The following is a 14121-nucleotide window of genomic DNA, read 5'->3' as shown; positions in this document are numbered from 1 at the left end:
GCTATTTGATGTTTAACAAAGGATTCATGTTTTGATATAAGCGTTTTCTCTGCGGTCTGATATCCAAATCAGTTCACACCCCATCTGAGCTTGAATAATTTTTAGTACTTTGTATTAAAGATTCATAACTTCAAAAATGTGATGCTTGATGGGATATGTAGACACAGAGAGAATCCCAATCTTCTGAAAAACGTATTAAATGCACTTACACTAGGCAATCTGATGCAGTATATTCTACAGAGTCAAGTAAGCTTCAAAGGCAGACGCAGGGATAATATGAAGCAACCTTAAGTTTAAATAGTAATAAAATGAGATTTGGTGAAGGGATCTAATTAGGGCTAGGCAATATGGCCAAAATCCTATATCACAATATAGGATTTTTCATATCTTGATAACAGTATATATCACGATATAGCATGTTTTCTGGTAATTTAACAAATAGGCTAATTAGTCTATATGAAATATAGCCCTAGATCTAATAATACAAGATTAAGTCATAATAGTGTTATTGATACTGCAACTATAAACCAGCAAACAGAAACATGTGGGTCACAACAGCTTTAACTTATAATAAGATCCGGATGTCACCAGGTTTGTAACTGTTTGGCTGTTAAAAGGCAATTAAAGATGGGCTCATGTCTGGCCTATTTAACAGTCCAAACACTACACAATTGATGTAAACAAACCCGTGTTACAAGTGCAAATACACTGACATGCATCTGCATGGTTTCACAGTTGCTGACGCTGCAAATAGTTTCCAGGCTCATACTGTGTTGGACACATGGCCAGCTGTTACATTTGTAAACAGTGGACGTCATCATTTGAGTCATCTTGGGTGAGCAGCACGAGACCACTGTCACTGTATTTTATAATCAACACGCAGCCATTCGAAAGCATTGTTTAACTGCGTTTTATTATTTTGTGACTCCAAGCATTAAAAGAAGCACAAAACATTTTTTCTGACAATTTGTCATGCAATTCAAAGTAGAACTTTGTGTCTGAATCACTTGTAAGATGCTTGATATAAGAGTGGAGTATTCCTCCTCCTCTGTGTTCAACATGACAGCTTCTGACAGGGAGAAAAATAGCACGACTCCAAGCCAGAAATGTGGTCGTGAAACAGCTGCCAACTTTAGTAAATAGCGGATTAAACCGGCTAAGTTAGCTGCCAAGCTAGAGTAGTGGACTGCCCTGCTGCATGAGCCTGACCTCAGCCTGGCCTTGGTGAGAGCGGCCGGAGGAGGAGGCTACACACGGAGCTCCATAACCTTGCAACAAGACAACGCTAACTAGCCCGGAGGCTAACTGCTAACACCTAGCCGAGCTAACAGCACTGCTTACCTTGATGCACAGCGACGTTGCAGCCATGTCCGTCGCAGTACACCAGCGGGTTTTCCGCCCAGCCTCTCTCGTCAGAGCAAACACAGCAGCCTCCGATCATCTCCTTCATATTATTCGTCGAGAACCAGTCGTCCGCCGCCAGACAACGCTCGCCGGAGACCATCTACGAAGAAAGCGGACATGCGGAGGAATACGCCACAAAGATGACCCGAAAACTGCGCTGAAGACGCCCCTCTTTCCCCCGCCACGCCGCTTTAGGTCCCACTCGGTCGAAATGTCATGTTTTAAACCTGTTTACGTCCCTTTTTGACACCGTATTTTTTTCACCAAAACATCTACTTCACGGCGCGATGGTGAGCAGGAGAGGGGGACGTCGTAGAGAACAGGAAATGCGTAATGACGCAAGGCGCGTGTCTGTGCGTGTCCTCTGACAGGAAGTAAAAGACGGATGTGATTGGCCCGCGCAGAGCAACGTTCCATTTTGGCTCCACATGGCCGAAATGTTTGAAAAGTTTGTAGCCAACAGACTCCACTTTACTCGATTCACTGTCAACACTGTAGCAACATGGAGGTAGGCAAAGAGTTGGCTGTTTCTGATAGCTACCCACAGAGCTCAGCAGCTGTTAAAGCACAATGTTTAGTAAAGAAATGTGAGTGTTTACTACATGTTTTCTTTACACACAAACTGTGATTCCTAATCTTAAGAGTTTGATGAGTTTGCATATGGCACACCTGAATAAAAGCGAGTGTAAATATATCATAGTGAAGGTTAAATGTAATAGGTCTTACTCTCAGTGAGAGACTCATGATTGATTAATTTACTGAAATGATGAGCTGATTCATCATTAACTAAAACTTCATCAACAAAAGGTTTGGTAATTGATTACACAAACAAGTGATTTAGGAAAAATACAAATCATGCTTTGTTCGAACTTCTCAAGTGTGAAGCTTGGCTTCATTTCTCTATTTTATATTAAAATAAAACAAGATTGAGCATGTTTATCCGTCAATGTAAAAGGCTTGATTTGAGACAGGACTCTTTGGTTTTGTGTGATCACACACAGTTGCATGTGGATTTAGATGGTTCAAAAGTTGTTGCAGCAAATTTTTAACAGTTGCTTATTTCCCTTTTTTTTGTCATTTATTGAAGATTTGTTTTATCCTGTCACGTAAGAACCCATTTGGACTCTGTGAAATTACTTTACTGCAACTCTTTATTAAGACTGTGTCTTTTAAGTAGCCTATAGGCTTAATAATACATTTTCAGGCTATAATGCAGACTGTTTACAAGATTACACGTATGTTTGTATACCTGTGTGTCCTTAAGTCAGGCTTATAGGAGGTTGGTTAGGTGCTTGTACATTAAAAAAAATACTTCTAAAAATAACAAAGGAACAGATATAACTTTGATGTTTTAATTACAAAATAGTATGGCCAAAAAAAGTGCATGGTTGTTTTTGTTTAATGAAAGACAACACAAACATCATCTTACTTCACAAAATCTAAGTTTTATGGGAGAACATGTGTGCCATTGTAAACATTTGTTAATTTAATTTTTGGAATATTGTGGTATGTTTATTAAAACATAGAGCTTTTTTTAAACAGTTATTACATCTGTTCAATCAGTTGGTAGCATCGTAATAGATAAGTATCATGTTTTATATGTACACGTGCATCCCTGGACAGCCTAGAAATAAACTTTTTTAAGTCGCAACATTTTTTAATGTTTTTCGCTAATTCAATTTAATATGATGAAGAATGGTAGAAGGATAGGGGACTTGTGAGTATAGAGCCAGTAGACAGGAAACAGGAATTTGAAAAGCTTTTGTTGTAAAGATGAATTCCTTTTATATTTAAAAAAATATATAGAATGGGTTTTCAGAACCCTACATCAGGCTGCATATCAGACCTGTCAATATACAGTTTTGTTTTGACAGCAGCCCCATGCTGTTGCCAAGGATGCTCCAGAACACACACACACACACACACACACACACACTCACACATGCTATTCCAAGCACTCAGCTGCTGCTTGCATCACCGATTCCTCTGAGCGAGCTCCCGCTCTTGGTTTCCAGAGAAACGTAATGACTTGCCAATAATGCGCAAGAGCACACGAGCGTCCTCCGTGTAATATGGTGAGCGAGAGGTCCCTGGGAGTGCCTGCCCATTGTTTGCTTTAATTTCAAATTGCTCAAATGCTCCAGTCGACACTGGGCACTGCACTAAAAGGGGGAGCGGGAGGGACGGGGAGCTGGGGAAAAGGGAAAAAAAAGTGAATTGTGTGTGGCAGGGGAAAACCTATTAGAGCTAGAGAGAACAAAGGGAGGCGAAGGAGGGGGCAGCAGTTGTGGAGGGGCCCATATAGCTACTGAAACACTGAAAATGGCAAATGATTTTTTACAACTTGCACTTGATTAAGTCAAAGTCTGCACGAATCATGTATAATGTTCCTTAGGCTGTCAGCGGAGAGCTTTCTCTGAGACAGCAAATTGCAGCGGCAGTGTCTGCCTCCAAACACCACTGGTCACCTCAAAGTACATATAGCTCTCAGAGCTTTTATATAATTTAATATCTTCTATGATTATAACCAAACAGACCCTCTGGGTGCTGCATGTTGGAGCTTTGATTTTTAGTTTACATCTATGAAGTTGGCGTAAAAGTGTTTCTGCTACAGGCCTCGATCTGTTTGGGAAAATTTGCTTTTCTAGTCTTAATTGTAGTTATTTGCCAAATAAAAGATATATGGAGAGGTAGTTGAGATATAACACTTTAAACCTGCACCATTATCCCACAATTACGATGTGCAAGATTTATGTCAAAGCTTACTGTCTCTCTTGTGGTTTTTCACAATTAAGTCCTCATATTCTGCACTGTAGGTAGCCTGTTTCTCCAACAGAAATACAGAAGCAAAGTTAGACCTTGGTGAAAGATAATAGGAATAAAAGATGTGACAAATCCTTGAGGCAAAAGGCCCTCTATATTGATTTAGCCGTTTTGTAAGCTTTTCAGATGAATACATAGAAACATGGAAATAAAGGGCTTTATTTACAATGCTATATACTCATTCATATTCTCTTCTTTATTTGGTTATGTTTAATTGTCAGACAGGTGACTTAACACCACTTCGCGTGTAAAAAGTCCATGGGTTCTTGTGTTTGAATTCTAGTCGTGTTTGAATAGGCAGTGTGAAGTTTTTTTGGTCACTGTGCAGAATGAGAGACAGCACTGGGAAAAGCAGCCCCCACACACACACAGACTGACATGGAAGCTGTGTTAAGGTGTAGCATGCGGACATGTTGGACATGTTGCTCAGTGCTCTTTACAGATAAGTCCAAAACACATTTTTCTTGGTCTTTATAAATACTCAAACTTTAGAATCAGGAAGTGTTTGTTAGCAATACCCCACCAGTAATACAAATCAATTTTCCCCCCTAAAACATTGTGCTTGAATTGTGTGTGTGACTGCGTGTGTATGTGTGTGTGCATTGCAGGGGAACTCCTCCGAAAAACTAAAGCAGTCTGTGAGGAATGTTTTCACAGATTGAGCTCATAAGCTTCAACAAATGACTACTGACAGCTAAGTATAGGACTTTTATTTTGGCGCAGTCGTGTTCTCAAACAGATGCCATATGCTTGTTTTCAATTTATTAATGAGTAATGCATGTTTTTCACCGGCGTCATTTAGAATGCAAAGTATGTATGGCTTATGTCATTGGTAGATAAACAACATATTGTTTATGTTAAGTTGGAATAATACAAGTTGTTTTCACGTTCTTTATTTAAACACAATTTAACATTTAAATGTAAGCCAACTATTCTTAAAGCATAGTTAAATTGAAGCAATAGTAACTGTGTCACAGACTAAGCAGGAAGCATCACGTCAGTGCATCTCATTCTTTACAGCTAAAAGATTAAGTAAGAATTACTAACCTGGAGTAGGTCAGTAATGCATCATTAAATTTAAAGGAGCCGGAAGCTCATTTAGGCAGCAGTTTAATAGATACACTTTACATTTTATCTCTATAGTATGGGCATACTGGGACTGATTCTGCATGGTTTTATTGTGCTTTATTGCAGTTTATGGTAAATGTAATATCTGTTGTAGGGGCTGTAATGGTTGTGATAGAATTTGCATTCACATCCCTGTCACGTGATCTTCGTCCTTAGAAGAGTACATGGTGTGTTGGGAGCAATAGTAGAAAGGGAAGATTACAACTAATTGTCATCAACTTTTTTTAAATAAACATTTTAGTCGGGGTTTTTTTCACGTTTTTGAGTCGGATATCGAAAAGTTGCAAACGCTCAAATGACCCGATAGGGCTTCCGTCTTGGTTAAACCACATTCATACCCATCAGTGTTTCCCCCGAGGTCTTTTCTGCGGTCGGCGAGTAGCACAGAGGCCCAGGAAGAAAATACAAACAGTCCCAACACGGCGGGGTGAAAGGTGAAGAGAGCCCCTCCCCCCACCACTGTCCGCACACACTTCAGGCTCGGATTGCATGTAAAACCACATTCTGCCGGGCTGGTTGGGGGGTGGAGAGGAATTCATTGTTTTGGCATGGGGCAGTGGGTTTGTGTCATAAAAAGTCTATGCGCTTACAAGTGCCTGCGCCTGCTTGACCAAGTGTCTCCATAAAACTCAAAAACAAATGACTCGAGGCTGCAGGAGCGATGCGTTTGGGTACACGAGCGTAGGAATAGTAGCAGTTTGGAAGCTTGGTTTAAGATTTTTACGGCCAGTGAGATTGTAAAAAAAAATGTAAGCTACATTTAAATTTAAATTAACGGCGTCCATCTTTTTTCTTGAAAGTTTCAAACAATTTCACTCCTGTTCAAATGTAGGTTACACAGCACACATTGATGGAGCCTTGGTCATGTGCGCGCGCGTGTTTGTGTGTAGGCTGTGCCTTTACCGTAATCAGTCTATCTCCCCCATTAAGCACAGTGAAGTAGTGGAAAAATAAAACAGCACTCAGGAATTGCAACGAGGCGAACATACTCCATATGTAGCAACTTAAAATAGAATAAAACGTTTTTAAAAATAAATGTTACACTTTTAGATTTTCTATGTATCAAGAACATTCTTCCTGTATTTAATACAGTAAACCTTTGCGCATTCCCTTGGCAAAATCTTGCATATTCCTGTACTAATTATACAATTTTTTTAATTACGCCTAGATTTTTTGGACATATTTGATATGAGTTTTTTTCTAGATCGTTTGTTTTATTCTGTTATGCCTCGTAAGTTTCTAGAAAGTTGGAGCACTGATGTTTGCTGTAACATTTTTATTCTATTTCTATGTTCACTTTTACGCACCAAAATACCTAGACAATTTACTTGTACGCGTAAACCTCCCTGGCAATAAACACAGATTTTAACTTCATGCTCGTGCACATTCAATTGAGTCACTGCTTTCACTGTAGCTCCAGCATATCAAGTCTATACAGGAATGGTCTAACACTAGCAATGAGCCAGAACTGCAAGATGTGATCGTCTGAAGCTTTCCCCTCCGGTTCACCAGCACACACCGAGCTGCTGTAGGAAACCTCCCCCGTGCTTGAGGTCTCTTTCTCGGCCACTCGGTCTCGCCTCCTCCCCTCTGACATCCAGGCGCAGGAGAGGGTGCAGTAAGTGCCCTGTGGCATCTGGTGCATCACAAATCTGCATGACAAAGACTCCCTGGACTTAATTGGAAATAATCTAGTATGTACACACACAAAGGTTATTGCAATTCGGTGATTATTATAGTTTTAGTTGAGATTGGTTTAAGCTGAGAGCCCTCGCTTTGAAAACAATGATCACGTGGCACTTATCACGTCTTATGAGAAACTTCACAGGCAGATGTTTCGGCGAATAATTTGCAGATATCTGAAAGCATTTTAGTGTTTTAAATTGTTGAAATTCTTTTATTTAGTTTTGTCGTAATTTAAATATTTTGGCATGTTCTTAGAATTGTTTGATATGTTTTATAATTATTAGATTTAGTGACGTTTATCTCGGGAAAAAAATCCCCATGACCAGACTATTGCTGTTCTCTCAGTAGGTCATCATTACGCTCCTGTGAGTCCCATAAATTTGCCGTGTGTGTGGGATGGAGCACTTGGTAAGAGATCACGTTAAGTAATTTACGCACAGGAATTGTCAGTTTGGATGTGGACCAATTTCTGCCAATAAAAGAGACCTGGTTAGTTTACATTGATTTCAAACGTCTACATTTAAGTGAGAATCCTTGACCATACTATATGTGACCTGAGGTGAAAAAACATAAGCACGTATTATGTAAAACAAGACAGAAAGAGGGACTGATGCAGTCACAACGTGAGATGAAACAAGCCCTGACTGTCTCTTCCTCCTCCCTGCAAACTCCCCAGCCGGCCGGGCACGTTGCACCGGGGCTCTGGGATCTGAAGGGATTCCCCCGGGGGGGGGATCCTGGACCTCCACACGTTTGCTCCTCCTCTCACTTCACTCTGCTGCATCCGTGAAACTCCGCATGCCCCGTGTATTAATGCTGTCATCCAGAATCAGCACGTGAAGAGGAGCGAGGTTTGCTGCAGCCAGAGCGAGAACGTGCAGGTCATTGGTTGGGGTTTAAAGCGAAGAGAATGCAGGTCAGATCAGGCAGGGCTTTATGGGAATGGAGTTAACTGATTGATTGTGATGTGATCGGAAGCCCATAACACACATTCACTGATAGTTACGCAGAGGCACACACACACACACACACACACACACACACACACACACACACACACACACACACACACACACACGGTGACCCCAAACTGTGTGTTTCAACTGCAACCCCATAACCCCGAATTTCCACAAGTAACTTCGACTTATCGACTAAAATACAACCAACGTCATAAATAGGGAGAAATATTTCACACTAGAGGCAACTATAATTAAAACTTTTAATTATCTCTACGATTCTATGTCACAGTACGCAGAGCTTCTCTAATCTAGGCGCTTAAATTAGAAGCAAAAGGCTTAACCGTAAAGGAGGAAAATGTCCTGAAATAAAGTCTCCTTAACGGCTGATATTCATGGTGCAACAGTATGACCCTAATCCTCCAAATACGTGCGCACGTAAACCTGTGTGCGAAGGCTAAAGGTGCGCGTCTGTGTGCGTAAGTCCCAATCAGGCACATTTCTTCATAGTGTTTGGTGTGCACGGTCTTGTCTCTGTTACATTAGTGATTATCCTCTACAGTCTAATATTGCGTGGAATTGTTATGGACGTGATCCAATCATATTCAAGCATCTATAATAACAACGCCTACGTATATAACACGCAGTTTGATGTAACACCGAGGTAACATCGATGCCATTCAACATACAGTGAATGGGTCTGTAAATAAGTAAATAGGCTTATCATTGTGGAGATGAGCGTGCCCAGTCTTGAGTTTGGCCCCACGCGCACAGAGCTGCCCGAGAGGAACGGGCCACAAGGGACTCACGTGTTTTATAGATAACAAAGACGGAACAGCGAGGATTGAGAAAATATGGCTGCAGGGGCGAAACACAATAACGGGTCCAAACAAGCTTCAGTAGACCTGCCGGTAATTTAAACAATTAGCCTATATAATAAACTACACAGGCGCAGCGTTTGGACAGCGTAGTGGGTGGTGGCTTCAGCCTATGCTTTCTATGTAGTGAGCGTCTGTGTGTGTGTGCGTGTCAATGAGGCGTCCGCGTGCATCTGTGGGAAGTGTGTGTGTGTGTGTGTGTGTGTGTGTGTGTGTGTGTGTGTGTGTGTGTGTGTGCGTGTGTGCGCGCATATGCTTGGTGCATGCTCTGTAAAAAGTCAGCGGTGTGCGTTTTAGTGTTAAAGGTGTGCACATGCATTACGCACGTGCGTAGTGATTACATGTGAATGTGTAGAAAGCATAATTCCTGAGATCAAATCAAGCATCAATTTCTAGAAATGAAACAGCCTCGCACGTGATTACTTCTTCCCACGTTCCTATTCCCACCATTTAAAATAGCTACTTGTTGATTTTAACGTTTTATAAATATCATTAACATAACGGTTAATTCACATATATATTATTAAAATATTTCAAACGTATTGCATAATTGTAGCATTTGCCTGTCTCGTTGCAAACGTTTTTTTCAAACGAGTGATCTGCACTGGATATTTAAAGCGGCTGCAGCTTTACATTGTCTGGAAATTCTTGTGGGAAAAGCAACCCTGACTCTGCGCTTTCAGTCTGTCCAATCACTGCTCGCGTTGTTTTACCACGCAGGGTGAAAAGTGGAGTAGATTTTAACAGGGATTTAGCATGACTCAACTAAATTCTTAAGAAAATATTCTATAGTTTGACGGTAGACCTGTGTCCGCGTGTTAAGTCTGAAACTCCAACTATTGCGTGCGTAAAATGCGCAAAAACACAATTAATTAACAGCGCGTAATTTGCTTTACAGCTCATTTTTAATTATCACACACACACACACACACACACACACACATACATACACACACACACACACACACACACACACACACACACTGTAAGGGGAAAAGGTGTTAAAAAAATCTTGCAAATGCCTAAGGTACAGCCAGGCAAACGAAAATAGCCCTACGCAGTGTGAGCAGATATTGTAGGATAAGTAGGTCAGTCTTTAGTCAAACAGCTCGGACAGAAATCATATGGAGGAAAATCTAAAGCCAACACAAGCAGATGAGTTGAGCTCTGGTCAGGGCAGCAGCCTGAACGTGGAAAAGCAGCTCTCCAAGTGTGAAAAGCAAAATGTTCTTTGTTTAAGCTGTTCTGCGTAAAAACGCACCAAACCTTCTAAAATAGCCGGAGTGCGGAGTCATTTTCCCAGCATACAATCGATTGCATATTCCACCGCGTGCATTTTGATGTGAACTGAAAGGGAATAGCACAAAACATTCCAGTCTTATCATGACAGCTTGCAGACTCGGGCTACAGTCTGGGTTTTACACGCACGCAGTGACCTGGGGTGAATTTGCAGCTTTATTCAGCTAGAAATATGAACTTGTCTTAGCTGCACTATTTACTCAAAAAGCGGACTCTGTGGGCACAATTGTAAACTGTTGTAATGGTGGGGTGTGGGAGGGGGTGGAGATGGAATATCCATATTTATTGCATCACCTGTCAGCGGCGTCCAATGGGCGTCGACTCTGGGGGCATTAATTGATGAAGGTGTCTACAGACCGGCGCACCTCCCCTCCCTGTCATTTTATTTGTGGCTCAACCAGCAGCCAGAAAAGCAGCTGCATTTTAGCTCTTATTCTGTTTCTCTCTGTCTCGGACTCTCTCTCTCTCTCTCTCTCTCTCTTTTCTCCCTCCCCTCCACCCTCACAACTCCATCTCCCTCCCTCTCTCTCTCTCTCTCTCTCTCTCTCTCTCTCTCTCTCTCTCTCTCTCTCTCTTCTCGCTATTTTATCCCTCTGGCTGAGGCAGTGGTGTACACCTACCCCTCGTCCTGCTGCCGTCCAGAGGGGAGTGGAGCCGGCAGAGGCAGGTAGCAGCAGTGCAGCAGCAGCAGCCCTCGCTTGGTGGACGCATCCATTGCATTCCTCCACCATGCCGGACCCGGGCGTGAGGCGACGAGTGGATGCTGTCGGCTCATTCAGCAAATCAGACACCGGCAGCTCCATTTAACTCCGCATGTCAAAGTTTGCATTTTCATGACGCAGCAGCAGCGTGGATGGATTAAAGGTATGAGCAGGATGCCTTGAGCTCGCGACCCCATGCCATTAACTGGTAAATCCATAACATACTGAGAGTGACTACATGGATTAATACATTGGAGCGGATACATAAAACATGGGAGACCTGGAGTGTGGCTTTGAGGAAATGCAAGGAGTGAGGCTGGGATACCTGCTCATCCAAGGCAAGCAAATGTTTGCTTTGTCTCAGGTCTTCACCGACCTGCTCAAGAACATCCCCCGGACCACGGTGCACAAGCGCATGGACCACCTGAAGGTGAAGAAGCACCACTGCGACCTGGAGGAGCTGCGGAAGCTCAAAGCAATAAACTCTATAGCTTTCCACGCCGCTAAATGCACTCTGATATCGCGGGAGGACGTGGAGGCTCTGTATTTCTCCTGCAAGACGGAGCGGGTGTTGAAGTCCAACAAAAGGAAAGCGAAAGCGGCGTGTTCCCCCGGGGATGAGGACGCGTCCCCGGGGCGTCTCCACGCGGACGCCGAGCTGTGGAAGGAAAAAGTTTGGTTTAGTTTGCACGGTGTCCCGGAGACTCTCACACTTCACAACAAAACGGCCAGGAGAAGAGAGCTGACTCCTTGCCTTACCGACTCCAAACTACCTCAATTTTACCACAAAACCCACGGGCGGGAATACCGCTCGGTGACTAAGTCCAGTCACAAACACTTTAAAAACTATGAAACAGCAAAAATTACAGGGAACCGCGTTACTTTGAGCCAAAGGCACTCGTTTTTCCGGAGCGCAGTGAGCCGGCAGCCGGTGGTGCTTCAGTCCGCCATAGCTGCTCAGTCCAGGCTCTCGCGCTCAGCCGGCGACCTACTTCACAAAAGGAAGAGGAGGCGCGAGGGGGGCGGCGGCAGCAGGGACAGCGCGAGGCACTCGTGGAGCAGAAGCAGACACGCGCACCACCACGTACCGCCGGTGCTGCTCGTACAACCCAAATCTTCAGGTCACGCGACTTCTTTTGGCGCTTTCCACCTAAGTTCGGATTTCTATCTCGATCCGAGACCTCACCATCATCACCACCACCAGCACCACCATCATCACCATCACCACCACCACGAGCCCACTTTTCCCGAGAGCTACAGCAGCGACAGCGAGTCCAGCACCACCTACTCGGACCGAGCCTACCCGGACTCGGACTTTGGGTCCGGTTTCTCCACCAGCAGTAACTCCGGGAGCTCCGAGGAGGAAGAGGAGGGCGATGAGGAAGATGACACGCAGTCAGAGAGTTCAGAGGTCAGCTCAGACGAGGAGGAGAGCTCGTCTCAGTCCGACTCGAGCTCCGTTTCTAGCAGGGTTTCGGTCCAGAGCATCCGGTTCAGGCGGGCCAGGGTCGGTTCCCTCGCCAAAACTCTCAACACTAGTAAAGCACCTTTGGTCCTGCAGCCCACGTTTCACTACAACAACCAGCAGCAAGAGAAACAACACAGGACTCTGGGACATGTTGCCTCCTCACAGACAGGAGACAGCAGGCAGGAGAAACGTCAGAAATGTGAATTTATATGCAGTGAAACTAGAAAAGACTTTGGACCTTTACAGCCACCAAAATTTAACTCTTCTGTTGTGGGGGAGAGCTTTTTCTCCGAGTCCAAACGGGAAAAGGCGTTTGAGGATGACCCTGAGGACGAGCTGACCCCTTATTCACCGGGACTAAACCGGAATAAGGCCTTTCACCCCTCACGCAGGACCACAAAGTGCCCCCCGGGACTGAGCGCACAGTGGGACCACGACAAGGACGCAAAACCTCCAAAATGTACCGACAAAAGAGAAGCAAAATCCGCCAGCTTAAAATTGCCACTGAAAAAAATCAAGACCGAGGCGGAGGAGACCTCCGTGACCGCCTTCCCCCTCTCTGACAGCGGCAGGACAGCCTGGACGCCCCCCTTCAACCTCCACAATGTGAAAGTTAAAGTGGAGGAAAGCTGTGATGAATATGAATACCAGAGCCAGGCCGCTGCATTACAATGTAAAGGAGATAAGACAGAGAATGGGCAATATCCCAGCGGAGCCATCAAACAAGGGGACTGTTTCACAGAGAAGAGCCATGATGTGGTCCCAAAGTCCCCCTGTAGTCCACAAGAATGCAGGAGCACCCAGGGCTCCCCGTGTATGGATGAGGGGGAGCAGAGGAGTAAAAACTGCAGGGTTCCGGTGCTGGGGAGTAAGAAGTCCCGAGTTTCCAGGACGCAAACAAAACAAAACGTGCCCAGGGTCAACAAAGCTGCCTCTACTTCTTCGTCTTCTTCTTCCTCCTCCTCCTCTTCTTCTTCTTCTTCCCCTTCTTTAGGTCCTGAGGAGCCATCCCCGGAGGATTTACCGAGCAGACGCAAACAACGCAGCAGCGCGAGCTCTGCTGCAGCTTCGCCGGCTGCAAGAACGCCTTTCAGCCTAATGGCAAATTTCCCATCCCCGCCGTCGCTGGTTGTTGGCAGCGACGGGGATTTGTGCCCTGCTTACTCCCTGAACTCGCTGAGGGGCCCCGGGCCTCCCCCTCCGTCCCACCCCGTGTGGAGGTGGCAGCCAGGCGGCCAGATTCTCCCTCCCCCACCCGCTCAGAGGACTAGGAAATACTGAGCTAAAGCAGAAAAACAAAAGCCCCCCAAACGTGTCCATCTCCAGCCTCACCGTGGCCGGAGTGTTAACGCGAGCTCTGCAGAATTGCTCGCAACTTTTTCGGTGTATATTTTTATTTTTACTTGACTTTTTTTCTGTGAATGGGTTTACTTTTATTTTGAAGTTTGATCGGGGAGATCTCTTCTTTTTTTGGAGCCTCTGACGCCCACAGGACTGTGAGACGCCGCGCGTGGATTTATGCTTAAAAAAAAACAACGTGTGTTTTATAAAAGCTGTCAATCCTAAAGCAATATGTAAGGTTCTCATTGTTGTGCTTACTTGACTGTTTTTCTGACTATTTCTTCTTTGCTTTTCTATGCTCGACCTGTTGGATTGTATGGTGCCAGGGTTTCAGTGGTTTGTGCTTTGTTTGAAAGAGGAAAGGGGTACGAAAAAACTACCCAGAATTCCTCGAGATGAGGTTATTCCTTAGGATTTTTCTCGCTCGGATTTAGAGC

General features: G+C 44.2%; 2 protein-coding genes across 3 annotated transcripts in view; one reads left to right on the top strand and one right to left on the bottom strand.

Moving 5' to 3' along the window:
- The window catches only part of mllt10 (MLLT10 histone lysine methyltransferase DOT1L cofactor), a 47079-nt gene extending 45385 nt beyond the window's left edge, over positions 1-1694 (bottom strand). For both annotated transcript variants that reach the window (XM_069667679.1, XM_069667680.1), the window contains exon 1: positions 1342-1694. In XM_069667679.1, coding sequence (XP_069523780.1) covers positions 1342-1504 — 163 coding nt within the window. In that variant the 5' untranslated portion in view covers positions 1505-1694. The remainder of the gene's footprint in view (positions 1-1341) is intronic.
- A 9452-nt stretch (positions 1695-11146) lies between these two features.
- On the top strand, positions 11147-13809 carry skida1 (SKI/DACH domain containing 1). Its single transcript, XM_069667784.1, has one exon. It carries the CDS (start codon positions 11147-11149, stop codon positions 13622-13624), a length of 2478 nt encoding a protein of 825 aa, XP_069523885.1. The 3' UTR covers positions 13625-13809.
- The last annotated feature ends 312 nt before the right edge of the window (positions 13810-14121 follow it).

This window comes from Semicossyphus pulcher, unplaced genomic scaffold (genome assembly GCF_022749685.1).
Source record: "Semicossyphus pulcher isolate SPU_LCO1_2020_fin unplaced genomic scaffold, fSemPul1.0.p SCAF_18, whole genome shotgun sequence".
NCBI lineage: Eukaryota > Metazoa > Chordata > Actinopteri > Labriformes > Labridae > Semicossyphus > Semicossyphus pulcher.
The sequence above is the reverse complement of the archived record's forward strand: the minus strand, read 5'-3'. Positions and strand labels throughout refer to the sequence as shown.

Excerpts from the sequence above, each read along its gene's own strand:
- skida1 (XM_069667784.1), top strand. The coding sequence starts at position 11,147 with ATGGGAGACCTGGAGTGTGGCTTTGAGGAAATGCAAGGAGTGAGGCTG.